Raw genomic sequence first — 14,085 nt, forward strand, 5'->3', positions numbered from 1 at the left:
CAAGTAACCACGGATATCCGTGGGACGTCCACCACAAGTCCCAACGTCCATCCATCCGGATATCCAACATGGACGTCCGTGGGACGTACAGGGGAAGTCCATATCCTGTTTGGATGTCCGAAGGACATCCCACCGGGATGTCCATGGGACATCCCATTTTGAACGTCCGCTGGCTGTCCATAAATAGGCATGCCCAGGATATACACTAGTGAGTTATATATAAACTGGCATAAATATATTGCCGGAAATTTTAGTTTTTTCATATTATATTTGTTTATTTTTGTTCTCTATCGGACACAGTTCATTCTTTTTTCAAAGCAAAATAAATATATTTCCAACTTGATATAAATTCTGCCCACTTTAACATCGCAATATTAAAATACGTTTTTTTTTCTATTGGTGGGTCATACAAACAATTTGTAGTTTGCTTTAAAAAAATGCTTGTGGATGACTAGCAGAATATATAAGCGCCCATTTGAAGCCACTTATTCGACCTAGAGCCAAGCACTCAAGTTACCCCTCATTATGAAAAGTTCCTGATCATAGAGTTTTGGTCCTGACCTCCGAACATGTAACTTGGACTTAGGCTATGTAGGTTCAGGTTTTTCATTGAAACAGGAAGTAAAACACGTTGGGCTAGTTGGTGCATTGTATTAAGAAAAAACCAGCAAAAAAAAAAAAGACGGACACAGGAAACATACACAAGACAGGCCTCTTCCAGCCTCTTTTCTGTCTTCTCGTATGTTTCCTGTGTGCGCCTGTTTTTGGCTGGTTTCTTAAAACAGGAAGTTGTCTGCAGTGTTCAATTGTGCATACAATAATCTCATTATAGGTAACAAAAACAAATCTCAAAGGCTACGCTTTTGGTGGCTGCGTGCGTTGAAAGCGATTACGAAAGCTATAATGCGTCAGAGCCGCCATGCATTGACAGTAATCTCAAAGGCTATAATTTTCTGGCGCCGACAGCTTAGCAGAAACTAAAAACTCGAAAATCAGATACCGAATATTCCCAGAATAAGTAAATATTTCACTGTGTAATAATAGAATATTTTAAAAACCTATTTATGTTTGCGTAGATGCACGTGGAAGTGTTAGGACCTTGGCAAAGCAGAACGCTACACTCATCCAATCCAATCCAAGCTCTAGCCATCGTCGCCACGCCATTTTTCATTCTGCGATCGTTTTAAGGGCAGCGGAGCAGCGTTTGTCACCTTCCGTGCCTGCTGAAGTCTCCTACTCAGCTACCAAGGTATGACAGCTACATCGATTTCTTTTTTAATTCGTTTGGGTATTGAAATGTGTTTTCTTCACAGGTGCCAGGATGCCTAGACTGCGGGAGAAGCCGCACGCGCGAAAACGAGCGTCGCTGGAAACAAAGACGATATTCGAGGACTTCGGATCTCGCACCGGCAGCCAGCAGTCAACAGCTCGATAATTCGCAAGTCTAGAACTGTGCAGTGGCGCGTATACCCCGCACGCATGCATTAACATGTGCGGTCGGGCTGTCCCTGCAAACATTTGTACGCCTTGTGATGCTGGTCGCTGCACCGAGGCGACATCGGAAGTTCAGGACGGTGGTTGTGAGACTACGCGCACTAAGGACAATGTGCCTTGCTTCCCTGATGGATATACTCTACATGACGCTTCGGATGGTTCACTTCGCTGTGAGAACGGAACAGGATCCCTTAGGAGAGGTGTACGCACAAGTCAATGCGGGTTTTCTGGTAAGCAGGACCCCGGAGTCTACATTTGCTTTAGCTACCGCGGACTCTTCATCGGCGCCCTTTGATTCTCCTGGCAAACAGCTTCTCCTGGCTAATGCGCTCATGATCAGAGCTGTAGCCGTAAGTAGCGGCAAGACTGATCTCTACGAAAATAAAAAGCTCCTTTTAAAAAATTGAAGAATATATTAGTTGTTTTTATCTACAAGTTTGTTTAATATCGTGAGAATATGGTCACTACGGCCACGGCGGGGACATTGTAAACGAGAGTACGCATTCGATGGCCAAGTGATTTTTAATAATTGTAAGAACGCACTACGCCACGAGAAAGAGCTATTGTTTAAAGAAAGTGAAGAATATATTGATTGTTCTTCACTAATAGTTCGTTTAGCCACGTCAGAATGTGGAGACATTGGGAACGAGAGTACGCATTTGACGGCAAGTTGACTTACGAGAACGCACTACGTCGCGAATAACATTTAAGCTGCAATACCATTAAGCATGTCCGTGTGGCACCCCGCGAATGACATTAAAGTTTAAGGCATTAGCCAGTTAATGTCATTTTTTGTGCCCGTGTCGCAGAGTGCTAGTGAAGTGATGTAGTCAAGATTAATTCCTTCTTGTCATTTCTGTTGCTTTCGCTGCTTAATAATGCTAATTGATGTATTTTTGCTCTTTCTTTTTATTCCATGCTGCAAACTCAAATGTCAAAGCAGGGTGGGCAATAAGTAGTTTTGTTCTGCTGTTCTCTACCTTGTGTTGTGCTATTGAAATTGCAAGTTTTCTTCTTTATCCGTGTATTTATTTGTTCTTTGAACAGTACGCATATATCTGCTTATTGGTCTTTTTATGTATATGTATAAGGTGACAATAAACGTTTAATTGCATGTGGAAGTTGGTGTAAGTTCATTTCTCGTTTATTTAAAACAAAAATGCATTCAAGCATTAGACCAATGTAATATACATAATGGTCCGGTGCTTGAATGTGTCCCGGCCACTATTGTCGCTTCAAGGCATGTGTATATCTGGAATATCCCCGGGAAGACAGACACACACACACACACACACACACACACACACACACACACACACACACACACACACACACACACACACACACACACACACACACACACACACACACACACACACACATATATCCTGAACGTCCCCTGAATGTCCATGCTGGATGTCCGCGTCGGACGTACTACGGATGCCAAAGCGATTACCTTTGGATTTCCCAGGGACGTCCCTCGGACGTACGTCGGACATTCATGGATATCCCACGGACATCCCGAATATCCAGAAAGGACGTCCGTCGGACGTCGCCCGGATATCCGTGGTTACTTGGGAGCAAAGTGATTTGCAACGTCTGGCTAATATCTGTGGACAGGAAGGCAACAATTTAGGTTTGAAATTTAGTGTTAGAAAATCAGGTGTTATTGTATTCAATGAAAACAGTGAACAGACAGTGGAGATACAGGGCCAAGAAATACCTCGGGTAACAGAATATAAATACCTTGGTATATGGATAAACGAAGGCAACGGATATATGGAAACACAGGAAAAAACCATAACAGTCAAGGGGAAGAGAAATGCAGCCATAATGAAGCACAGAGCGCTATGGGGATACAATAGGTACGAGGTCCTCCGAGGTATGTGGAAAGGGGTAATGGTTCCAGGACTTACTTTTGCAAATGCGGTTGTTTGCTTTAAATCAGGGGTACAATCAGGACTCGACGGGAACCAAAGGTCAGTGGGTCGCCTCGCATTGGGCGCTCACGGGAAGACTACAAATGAAGCTGTGCAAGGGGATATGGGCTGGACTAGTTTTGAAGTGAGGGAAGCTCGCAGTAAAATTGAGTATGAAGAACGGCTGAGGAATATGGAGGAAAGTAAATGGGCTGGGAGAGTGTTCAGGTATCTGTACAGGCAAAACATTGATTCACAGTGGAGGAAAAGAACTAGGAAGCTTACCAGCAAGTATGCGGCCTGTGGGGTGGGCAACACAGCAACAAAGAAGGTCAAGCGGAAAGTCAGAGAGGCTGAATTAATCTCATGGGTGGCGGCAATGGAAAAGAAACCTGCCATGAGTAACTACTTAAGGGGAAAAAACGAAATTAGGAAAGAAACCATTTATGATAACTCAAAGGGAAGCTCATTACTTTTCGAAGCGAGATCGGGATGCCTTAGAACACGCACGTATAAAGCGAGATATAAATGGAAGAAGAAGCATGTGCTTGCTGCGGTAAAGCTAGGGAAACGACGGAGCATATTTTATTAGAATGTGAAGACATCTATCCAGCGGTCGATTTAGGCACCACTGGCCTCCTTGAAGCCCTTGGGTTCAGCGGGAGCAGTGGTAAAGCAAACAGGTCCGCAATAGACATCAGTAAGAGGCGATTGGAGGATTGGTGGAAGAAAAGTAGGGAAACGACAAAGGACGGAGACGTACAAAAGCACAGTTCGCAATAGGGTATCAGAAAATTTGGACGTGGTAGTTCATAGTGTGTGTGTTTTTTTTTCTCATTGGTTAACCTAGGTAGGATATTAGGCAGCATAGTAGCAAGAGCTTGGTGGCGCAAGCCACCGCCCCGTTCCAAAGGGGACGCTCATAACATCCATCCATCCATCCATCCATCCAAAGAAGAACATAAAATCTTTCCGACCAATTACGATAACATCAGTTATATATAGGCTGGCGATGCAGGCGGTGAAATTAAAAATGCAGTCATGGGTAGAAAGTAATGGAATACTTGGAGAACTTCAGAACGGGTTCAGAAGTGGTAGGCGCTTAGATGATAGCCTGTTCGTGCTTACCCAATGCATAGAAATAGCTAAGGCGGAAAATAGAATTCTGTATTTAGCCTTCCTGGACATAAGTGGTTCGTACGACAATGTGAACAGGGAACTCCTGTGGAACATATTAAAAGCTGAAGGTATCGGTAATGAGGTAATTGATTTTCTACAGGAACTATATCGAGAAAATAATGTTCAAATAACATGGGAAGGAATCAAGAGTACGACAACTGTCGAGGTTCACAAAGGATTAAGGCAAGGTTGTCCTCTATCACCGCTGCTGTTCATGCTATATATGATAAGCATGGAAAGAAGGTTACAACGAAGCAATCTAGGGTATAATCTGTCGTACAGATTAGGCGAAAAGGTTGTTGAGCAACGACTACCGGGTTTAATGTATGCGGACGATATTGTACTGTTAGCAGGTAGCCAGGAAGATTTGCAAACTCTGGTTAATTACTGTGGGGCGAAGGAGACAGTTTAGGTTTAAGTTTTAGTGCAGCTAAGTCCGGTGGGATGTTTTTCAACGATACAACTGATCAGGAGCTTACAATACAAGGCCACGAAATACCCCAAGTGGCCGAATACAAGTATCTCGGGGTATGGATAAACAAAGGGCAGATGTACACGGAAAAGCACGAACAGTCTCTAATAGCAAAAGGGCGAAGAGATGCCGGGATAATGAAACATAAGGCATTGTGGGGTTACAACAGGTATGAGGTACTGAGAGGCATTTGGAAGGGAGTAATGGTGCCGCGGCTTACTTTCGGGAATGCGGTCCTGTGTTTAAGGGCAGAGGTTCAGTCGAGACTAGAAGTAAATCAGAGAGCTGTGGGAAGGTTAGCACTAGGTGCCCACGGGAAAACCACAAACGAAGCAGTACAGGGAGATATGGGCTGGGCATCATTCGAAGCAAGGGAAGCTCAGAGTAAAATCCTATACGAAAAACGGCTGAGGAAATTGGATGATAACAGGTGGGCACAGCTAAGGTGTTTAAATACCTATACAGAAAGAGCGTTGACTCACAATGGCGGAAAAGAACTAGGAAGCTAACCAGTAAGTATGCCAGACACGAGGACGAAAAAGGACAGAGCATTAAACGACAGGTTAAAAATGCGGAAGGTAAAAATTGGATAAATTCAATGGAAAAGAAGCATAGCGTAGAACTATATCGATACTGGAAACAACAGATCAGGAAGGAAGCGTTTTATGATAACTCAAGAGGCAATGCCCTTCTCTTTGAAGCTAGATCAGGATGTCTTAGAACACGGAGCTATAAAAAGAAATTTAACGAAGAAGAAGACACATGTACTGTGTGTGGTAAATATGTAGAAACAATGGAACACCTCATACTAAAATGTGATGGTATCAATCCCGATGTCGATGCGGCCACAGTCACCCTTCCTGAGGCCCTAGGGTTCAGAGATAATGATAGTCATGTAAATAAATGTGCGGTGGAAATTAGCAAAAGGCGATTGGAGGATTGGTGGCTCAAAAGCAGAGAGGTGACATAAGGTTAAAAAGGTAGGAAGATGTATTTAAAGAAAATCGAGAAATTCAATAACACACAACACAGATAAAAATAAAAGGCAAAATAAAAATCTGAGCATGGTGGCAACTGCCATCGCCCCGTTTCAAAGGGGACGCTCCTACCTTCCATCCATCCCATCCATCCGGCTGAGGAGAACGGCTGAGGAATATGGAGGAAAGTAAATGGGCTGGGAGAGTGTTCAGGTATCTGTACAGGCAAAACATTGATTCACAGTGGAGGAAAAGAACTAGGAAGCTTAAGGCCGATCCACACGACGGACCAAGTCCGCGGGCCGCTAGGTCACGTGATGCGACGTCACGGCCCGCCGCGGTCCGGTACACCCTAGTCCGGTCCGGCGCAGAGCACATCCACACGGCGGACCGCCACAGCAGACGGCAGAGCAGACCAACCAGCTACACTCTCGACCAGAGTGTTATCATTGTTATCATTTCGGCTCGAGTCCCACAAAGCCGGGAACTGCTCAACGAGGCATACAAAATGAAAAAAACATCCTCGTCACTCCAAGAGGACACGGTGTTTAAAAATATATCTGCTGCACGCACGTGTAGGCGGAACGGCGGACATGAAACGACTGGCTTGACTGGCTTTTGCTGAGCCGAAAACTAGATTGGATTTGGCTAGTACACTGTAATTTAGCTGAAGGCACTCTGTTGCCGGACAACATTCGTTGGCTACGCCAAAATCGCTGCGGTTTGCTTGCGGTCCGCCGCCAAAACGGAAGCGGGAAAAGCCTCGGCGATTTGTTGGACCGCGAGGGCCGCGCTCTTGCGCGAGCCAACGGTGGTACGCACGAACTGGTGACGTCCTATCACGCGATGCGCGGACCGCGGTCCAAAAGAGCAATTTGGTCCGTCGTGTGGATCGGCCTTTACCAGCAAGTATGCGGCCTGTGGGGTGGGCAACACAGCAACAAAGAAGGTCAAGCGGAAAGTCAGAGAGGCTGAATTAATCTCATGGGTGGCGGCAATGGAAAAGAAACCTGCCATGACTTAAGGGGAAAAAACGAAATTAGGAAAGAAACCGTTTATGATAACTCAAAGGGAAGCTCATTACTTTTCGAAGCGAGATCGGGATGCCTTAGAACACGCACCTATAAAGCGAGATATAAGAAGGAAGAAGAAGCATGTGCTTGCTGCGGTAAAGCTAGGGAAACGACGGAGCATATTTTATTAGAATGTGAAGACGTCTATCCAGCGGTCGATTTAGGCACCACTGGCCTCCTTGAAGCCCTTGGGTTCAGCGGGAGCAGTGGTCATAGAGTTACTATACTGACTCTAGAGGACAAGCTACCCATAGGGCCCATGCATTAAAATCGGGAACCGCAAGAGCGCCGCCATGTTGCTACGCGCCGAGGTTGCCAGCTCCTGAGACGATTGCTAGACTTGGTGACAGTAGTCAGTTTTAATCCGGCAACAGTAGCAGCGTAGCAGCATGGCGTCTCGCTTGTAGTGTTGTGATGTGTGCGTGCAGCCGTGTTTTTGGGCTTTATAAGTCGGTTCTTTATTCTATGTTGCGGGATGGTGTTGGTGTGGTCCATGTTGGCCGTACAGCTGGCAGTTATGCAACCGAGGGATGATCCTGTTCAAGTTTCCGGCGGTATGCGGTTTTCAGCGGTCACGCCTGTTGCAGGAGTGTCACTCGACGACGTTACGAGCTCAAAGCTGTGGTCAGATTCCTCGTTGGCGTTCCGTAATTCTCTTCGCACGGGCGCGGTATGTTGCAAAAGCCGCTTTCGCGGTCTATCGTCGTGACGATAGATCGAGTTTTTTATTAGTATAAGTAATGATCCAGCTGTAGGGCACATGTAACCGACAAACGGAAGTCTCAGGAGAGTACCTGAGATGATAGTAGAGCAGGCGGCGCAGGAACTCCAGGGCACCCGAGGGACAGTGGGGGGATCAAATCTCGAAGCAGAACGATACGTAGGTTGGGGCCGCCGAGGCAGGTGTGTGCCAGGGAGTGTTCGCACGGACAGCTCCCCTGGCACGCGCAGCCGTGCCTCGCAAGGTCGAGATACTTTAAAGGCACCTGCGCCCATGATCTTTCTTTTGCCTCAGCGCAGCGAGCACGATTAACGAGAATAATGTGGAGGGCATCCGGTGCAGTCGCGAATGCATCATGAAAAATGTAGCTCGCGTCGCCTGGCGTCTGTAGTAATATCAGAGTTGGTTGAATGAACTTTATGCATAATACGCTTTGTTACGGTACCTTAACGGAATGGGTCTAGAGGACGGTGTTGGTACATTTTTTCGTACCGCCCTAATCCTATACCGCCACTACAAACACACACACACCCTTTTTTTATGTATACATAAAATTCCTTGCCATGACGGATTGCCATTGTTGGGCGTGTTGGTAAATTGAAAGCATATTTAGCGCCAACAAACAAGGACGGAAGGGACACAACAACACAATGCGCAATGCGCTGGATCATAGCCTCCTTTATTTTTGAAAAATAGAGGAGGCTATGGACCGAGTGACCAGTTCAAGTTGTCAACTTGTCGGTAACTGTCGTAGGAATCACTGTAATAAATACAATTCCACGATCGGATTGTTTACTTTCATTTTTTGTTGTAACACTGAGGACTACATAGAACTTTATTTTGTATATGTGAGAGAAGTATGTGGATATCACAAGCTTAAGCCAATGTGTGATACACAGACAAAGCAGCTGCTACAACATGAACTGCATTGAGGGCCACGCAACACATACGTAATTAAAGGTGCAAAATATAGGGGGAACCTTCAAAATACGCTCTGTAGCACTGCAAAGTGTAACATATATTGTATGTGTACAATAAATGTTCAAAAATACAATGCATCAATGTCCCATTTGCCTTCAAGTTTATTATGAAGTTCAAGTTTACTGAAGTTTATTATGAGCATATGTACAACAGGAATCTACTAACACACCCGCAGTCAAGGTGGCTGTTCGAGGTGTGCTGGCTGCCTCAGTGTAAGAAAAAGAAATTGGGTAAATGTCGACACCAGTGCCATTGCTTCTTGCCTCTGACCTGCACGTGCCTCTGCGGCATCTTTGTGCACAAGTGTGCTGGCGTGGCGAGGCGTAGGAGTCATCCGAGAGAAAGAGTATTGTTTACATGGAGAAGTGGCTGTTCACATTGCCTGTCACTTTCCCTCAAATGTTTCCGTGGCAACTAGGGTGACACACCCGCAGTCAAGGTGGCTGTTCGAGGTGTGCTGGCTGCCTAAACGAAATAAAAAGAAATTAGATGAATGTCGATACCAGTGCTATTGCTTATTGCCTCTTACCTGCATTTGCCTCCACGGCCTCTTGGCTTGCGGAGTCTGTATGAGGGAGCTGCTGTGGCTAGGCGTAGGCATTGTCTAAGCAAAAAGAAAAGGCCATTTAAATGGGGAATTAATGAAATAAATGCAGTTGTTATGTCTGCTTCTTGCACTTTTTTGCCTAAAAGTTTTCAAACATAGTGTCCAGAACACACCAGCACTTTGACTGCTTCTGCTTTTTACCTGCAGGTGTTGCTGCGAGATCCTTAGTATGGCTGCGTGCAGCATTGCAACACTTTGTGGAGGCATTTGAAGTGGTAGCCAAAAATATAAAAAATCATCCTTGTCTGCACGAATGCTTTCAATTTCAAAATGCAGTGGTAACTATCACTATTGGTGCAAGGCCCCCCCACATCTATGCGGCAAGTGCCATGGCTCGAAACTGAATTGTTCCTTTAGTGTTTTACAAGGCATCTGACATGCCCACATTAGATGTGATGTGTTTGTTTTTATTTATCCCAGTGTGGAGAGAGCATCTATAAATGGCTGAAGTACTATAGCGCCAAACAGACGACACAAGAAGAAGAGACACGGACGAGCGCTTATGTCCGTGTGTCTTCTTCTTGTGTCGTCTGTTTGGCACTATAGTACTTCAGTGATATGCACCAACTAGCCCAACAAAAAGTTCTGCTGGAATATCATTAAATGGTTTTTTTTATTTTTGCGTGTCTTCTTTTTTGGTTTATTTCTGAATTTATCATGATGCTAAAGTGACTTATGTAATGGCAATCAGCTTTTGTTTTGCAGAAAAACAATGCATTTCCTGACCCACTGTTTGACATCCCCTCACTAGCATAATTTTGCAGAGTATTCTACCTATATTGACTTGCTCGACCTCCACTAAAGAGTCTTGCATTTTCAAATACGACTCTTTCCTTGAAATCATTCGACACTTCTCATAATTTCTGTACCTTGGGCTTCTGATACTCTGCAGTCACCATTTTTGCTTGTTTCTGACTAGAAATATCTTCTTTAATTTAGAGCTTAAATTTTACTTTTGGAACACATGGAAGGGCTTGCCATTGCGTATCTGCATAAAAGGGAAACATGTTTCATTAAACATTTGCAAAATCCAATTGAAGATTGATGAATGCAGCTTGCAGTGTGATATGACTGAATGAGCCATAAAAGTAACTCATCTCACCTGGTAAATGAAAGCACATATTAGTGTGATGCACAAGATACGATACACTAACGTGGTGGGTTCTCTTGCTTATACAGCAAAATAATCGGTGCGCGAGAAAAAAATTATTTTTGCATAACCCTTGTACACACTGACTTAAGGAAAATGAGCTGGAGCTGTCCACATGATGTACTTATTTTACCTGCGAGTATGGTCAACAAAAATGTGTCCCAGCTGCTTAGTGGTATTCGGGATTATGTCAGTATTGCATATGTGCCTGTTGTCGAAAATAACTTAATTTTGAAAATGCTCGCAGGGATCTGATGTGCATATCTGCAGTTTATGGATACATGTAAAAGACTCAGCATCAAGTGCAAGTGAACGGTCCCACAGGCCCGGAGTCGATCATGCAAATAGATTCGCTGCACAAATTTGTGACCAGAAAAGATATTCCACATGAAATGGCATGCAAGGAAGTGTTGAAAATATTGTACAGTTAATAAAACGCCTAAGCTATTAATATGTGGGTTGATGCGCTCGTTATGCAAAACGGAGGTGAGGCGTGCAGACAGTTGGACACAAGAGTATTTACAAGCAAACAACACGAGCGCGCCGCCCACTTCTCTACTCTTGTGTCCTGTTTGCACGCCTCACCAGCTTTGCATAATGAATCCTTACCAACTAGCTCAGCTTTCTGTCGTTCTAAGTCTCGATGCACTCGATTTCGTCCGCATTAGGCACTCGCCTCTTGATTACTTTGTGTCACAGAAATACTCGGCATCAGGCTGTTTTTTCTGCTGTGGCCTTTGTAGAAGCATGATTGTTCAAAGTGCAACAATTAAACAGATTCTTTGAGTTGCTTGTGGCTTCGCCAGTACAATTCCGGTGCGCTGGTCCGCCTACTGAAGGGAAACCTGCAAATAAAAACACCGCTCCGCATGCAGAAAAATGCTCTACTGTGACGCTTCTCAAACGATTGTGATGTACCACAAGAGCTGCCTACTCGCGTGATATTCTCAACAAGGAGATACATTCGTTTACTTACATATGAAGGTATATGCCAGACCACTTCGGGGCTTCGGTGGCACATAAGGCACGAGTGTGCCATAGCGTCCAATGTCGACGCGCGATCGCATGTCAAACCTAAACGAAACTACTACGCATCCAAAAAACAGATTCGAAACCGAAATTCGCGTCATCATTTATTGCATGAATGCGTACATCGTGATTTCGATAAGTCAAGGACTTAGCGATCGCTTTTTGTAAACTTAATATTAACGTACCACCTTCATAAAGCCATCAGGTATGCGTTTTTAGATGACAAAGCATAAGGTGACCTGTACTTGTTCTCAGCTCTTTCAATAGTAATTGCGCTGGCCACATTGACCAGTAGCAACAGGGCGGCGCCCTAGAGGTTCCCACTTTTCCGGCCCAGCTTTTCCTCTAGAGTTGTTCTACTAACTCTATGGCAGTGGTAACGCAAACAAGTCCGCAATAGACATCAGTAAGAGGCGATTGGAGGATTGGTGGAAGTAGGGAAACGACAAAGGACGGAGACGTACAAAAGCACAGTTCGCAATAGGGTATCCGAAAATTTGGACGTGGTAGTTCATAGTGTTTTTTTTTTCATTGGTTAACCTAGGTAGGATATTAGGCAGCATATAGTAGCAAGAGCTTGGTGGCGCAAGCCACCGCCCCGTTCCAAAGGGGACGCTCATAACATCCATCCATCCATCCGGAAAAAGAGGAAAAAACGACATCAGGACAGAAACCATTTTTGATAACTCAAAGGGAAGCTCATTACTTTTCGAAGCGAGATCAGGATGCCTTAGAACACGCACCTATAAAGCGAGATATAAGAAGGAAGAAGAAGCGTGTGCTTGCTGTGGTAAAGCTAGGGAAACTACGGAGCATGTTTTATTAGAATGTGAAGACGTCTACCCAGCGGTCGATTTAGGCACCACTGGCCTCCTTGAAGCCCTTGGGTTCAGAGCATAGAGTTACAACACTGACTCTAGAGGACAAGCTACCCATAGGCCCCATGCATTAAAATCAGGAACCGCAAGAGCGCCGCTACAGAGGCTAGAGCCTCTGTAGCGCCGCCATGTTGCTACGCGCCGAGGTTGCCAGCTTCTGAGACGCTTGCTAGACTTGGTGACAGTAGTCAGTTTTAATCCGGGAACCGTAGCAGCGTAGCAGCATGGCGTCTCGCTTGTAGTGTCGTGATGTGTGCGTGCAGCCGTGTGTTTGGGCTTTATAAGTCGGTTCCTTATTCTATGTTGCGAAATGGTGTGGGTGTGGTCCATGTTGGCCGTACAGCTGGCAGTTATGCAACCGAGGGATGATCCTGTTCAAGTTTCCGGCGGTATGCGGTTTTCAGCGGTCACGCCTGTTGCAGGAGTGTCACTCGACGACGTTACGAGCTCGAAGCTGTGGTCAGATTCCTTGGGCGTTCCGTAATTCTCTTCGCACGGGCGCGGTATGTTGCAAAAGCCGCTTTCGCGATCTATCGTCGTGACGATAGATCGGGTTTTTTATTATTATAAGTAATGATCCAGCTGTAGGGCACATGTAACTGACAAACGGAAGTCTCAGGAGAGCACTTGAGATGATAGTAGAGCAGGCGGCGCAGGAACTCCAGGGCACCCGAGGGACAGTGGGGGGATCAAAGCTCGAAGCAGAACGGTACGTAGGTTGGGGCCGCAGAGGCAGGTGTGTGCCAGGGAGTGTTCGCACGGACAGCTCCCCTGGCACGCGCAGCCGTGCCTCGCAAGGTCGAGATACTTTAAAGGCACCTGTGCCCATGATCTTTCTTTTGCCTCAGCGCAGTGAGCACGATTAACGAGAATAATGTGGAGGGCATCCGGTGCAGTCGCGAATGCATCATGACGAATGTAGCTCGCGTCGCCTGGCGTCTGTAGTAATATCAGAGTTGGTTGTATGAACTTTATGCATAATACGCTTTGTTACGGTACCTTAACGGAATGGGTCTAGAGGACGGTGTTTGTACATTTTTTCGTACCGCCCTAATCCTATACCCCCACTACAAACACACACATACCCCCTTTTTTATGTATACATACAATTCCTTGCCATGACGGATCATAGCCTCCTTTATTTTTGAAAAATAGAGGAGGCTATGGACCGATTGACCAGTTCAAGTTGTCAACTTGTCAGTAACTGTCGTAGGAAACACTAATAAACACAATTCCACGATCGGATTGTTTACTTTCATTTTTTGTTGTAACACTGAGGACTACATAGAACTTTATTTTGTATATGTGAGAGAAGTATGTGGATATCAAGAGCTTAAGCCAATGTGCGATACACAGACAAAGCAGCTGCTACAACATGAACTGCATTGAGGGCTACACAACACATACGTAATTAAAGGTGCAAAATATAGGGGGAAGCTTCAAAATACGCTCTGTAGCACTGAAAAGTATAACATATATTGTATGTGTACAATAAATGTTCAAAAATACAATGCATCAATGTCCCATTTGCCTTCAAGTTTATTATGAAGTTCAAGTTTACTGAAGTTTATTATGAGCATATGTACAACAGGAATCTACTAACAC

The 14,085-nt window shown here is 45.1% G+C and overlaps 1 protein-coding gene across 1 annotated transcript in view; it reads right to left on the reverse strand.

The window, feature by feature from the left end:
- Positions 1 to 8,899: 8,899 nt before the first annotated feature.
- The window catches only part of LOC139054408 (uncharacterized), a 42,386-nt gene continuing 37,200 nt past the window's right edge, over positions 8,900 to 14,085 (reverse strand). The window contains exons 4-5 of the mRNA XM_070531348.1: positions 9,346 to 9,420; positions 8,900 to 9,281 (exon numbers count right to left, since the gene is read on the reverse strand). Coding sequence (XP_070387449.1) covers positions 9,231 to 9,281; positions 9,346 to 9,420 — 126 coding nt within the window. The 3' untranslated portion in view covers positions 8,900 to 9,230. The remainder of the gene's footprint in view (positions 9,282 to 9,345; positions 9,421 to 14,085) is intronic.

The sequence above is a fragment of the Dermacentor albipictus genome, chromosome 1 (genome assembly GCF_038994185.2).
Source record: "Dermacentor albipictus isolate Rhodes 1998 colony chromosome 1, USDA_Dalb.pri_finalv2, whole genome shotgun sequence".
Classification (NCBI taxonomy): Eukaryota; Metazoa; Arthropoda; class Arachnida; order Ixodida; family Ixodidae; genus Dermacentor; species Dermacentor albipictus.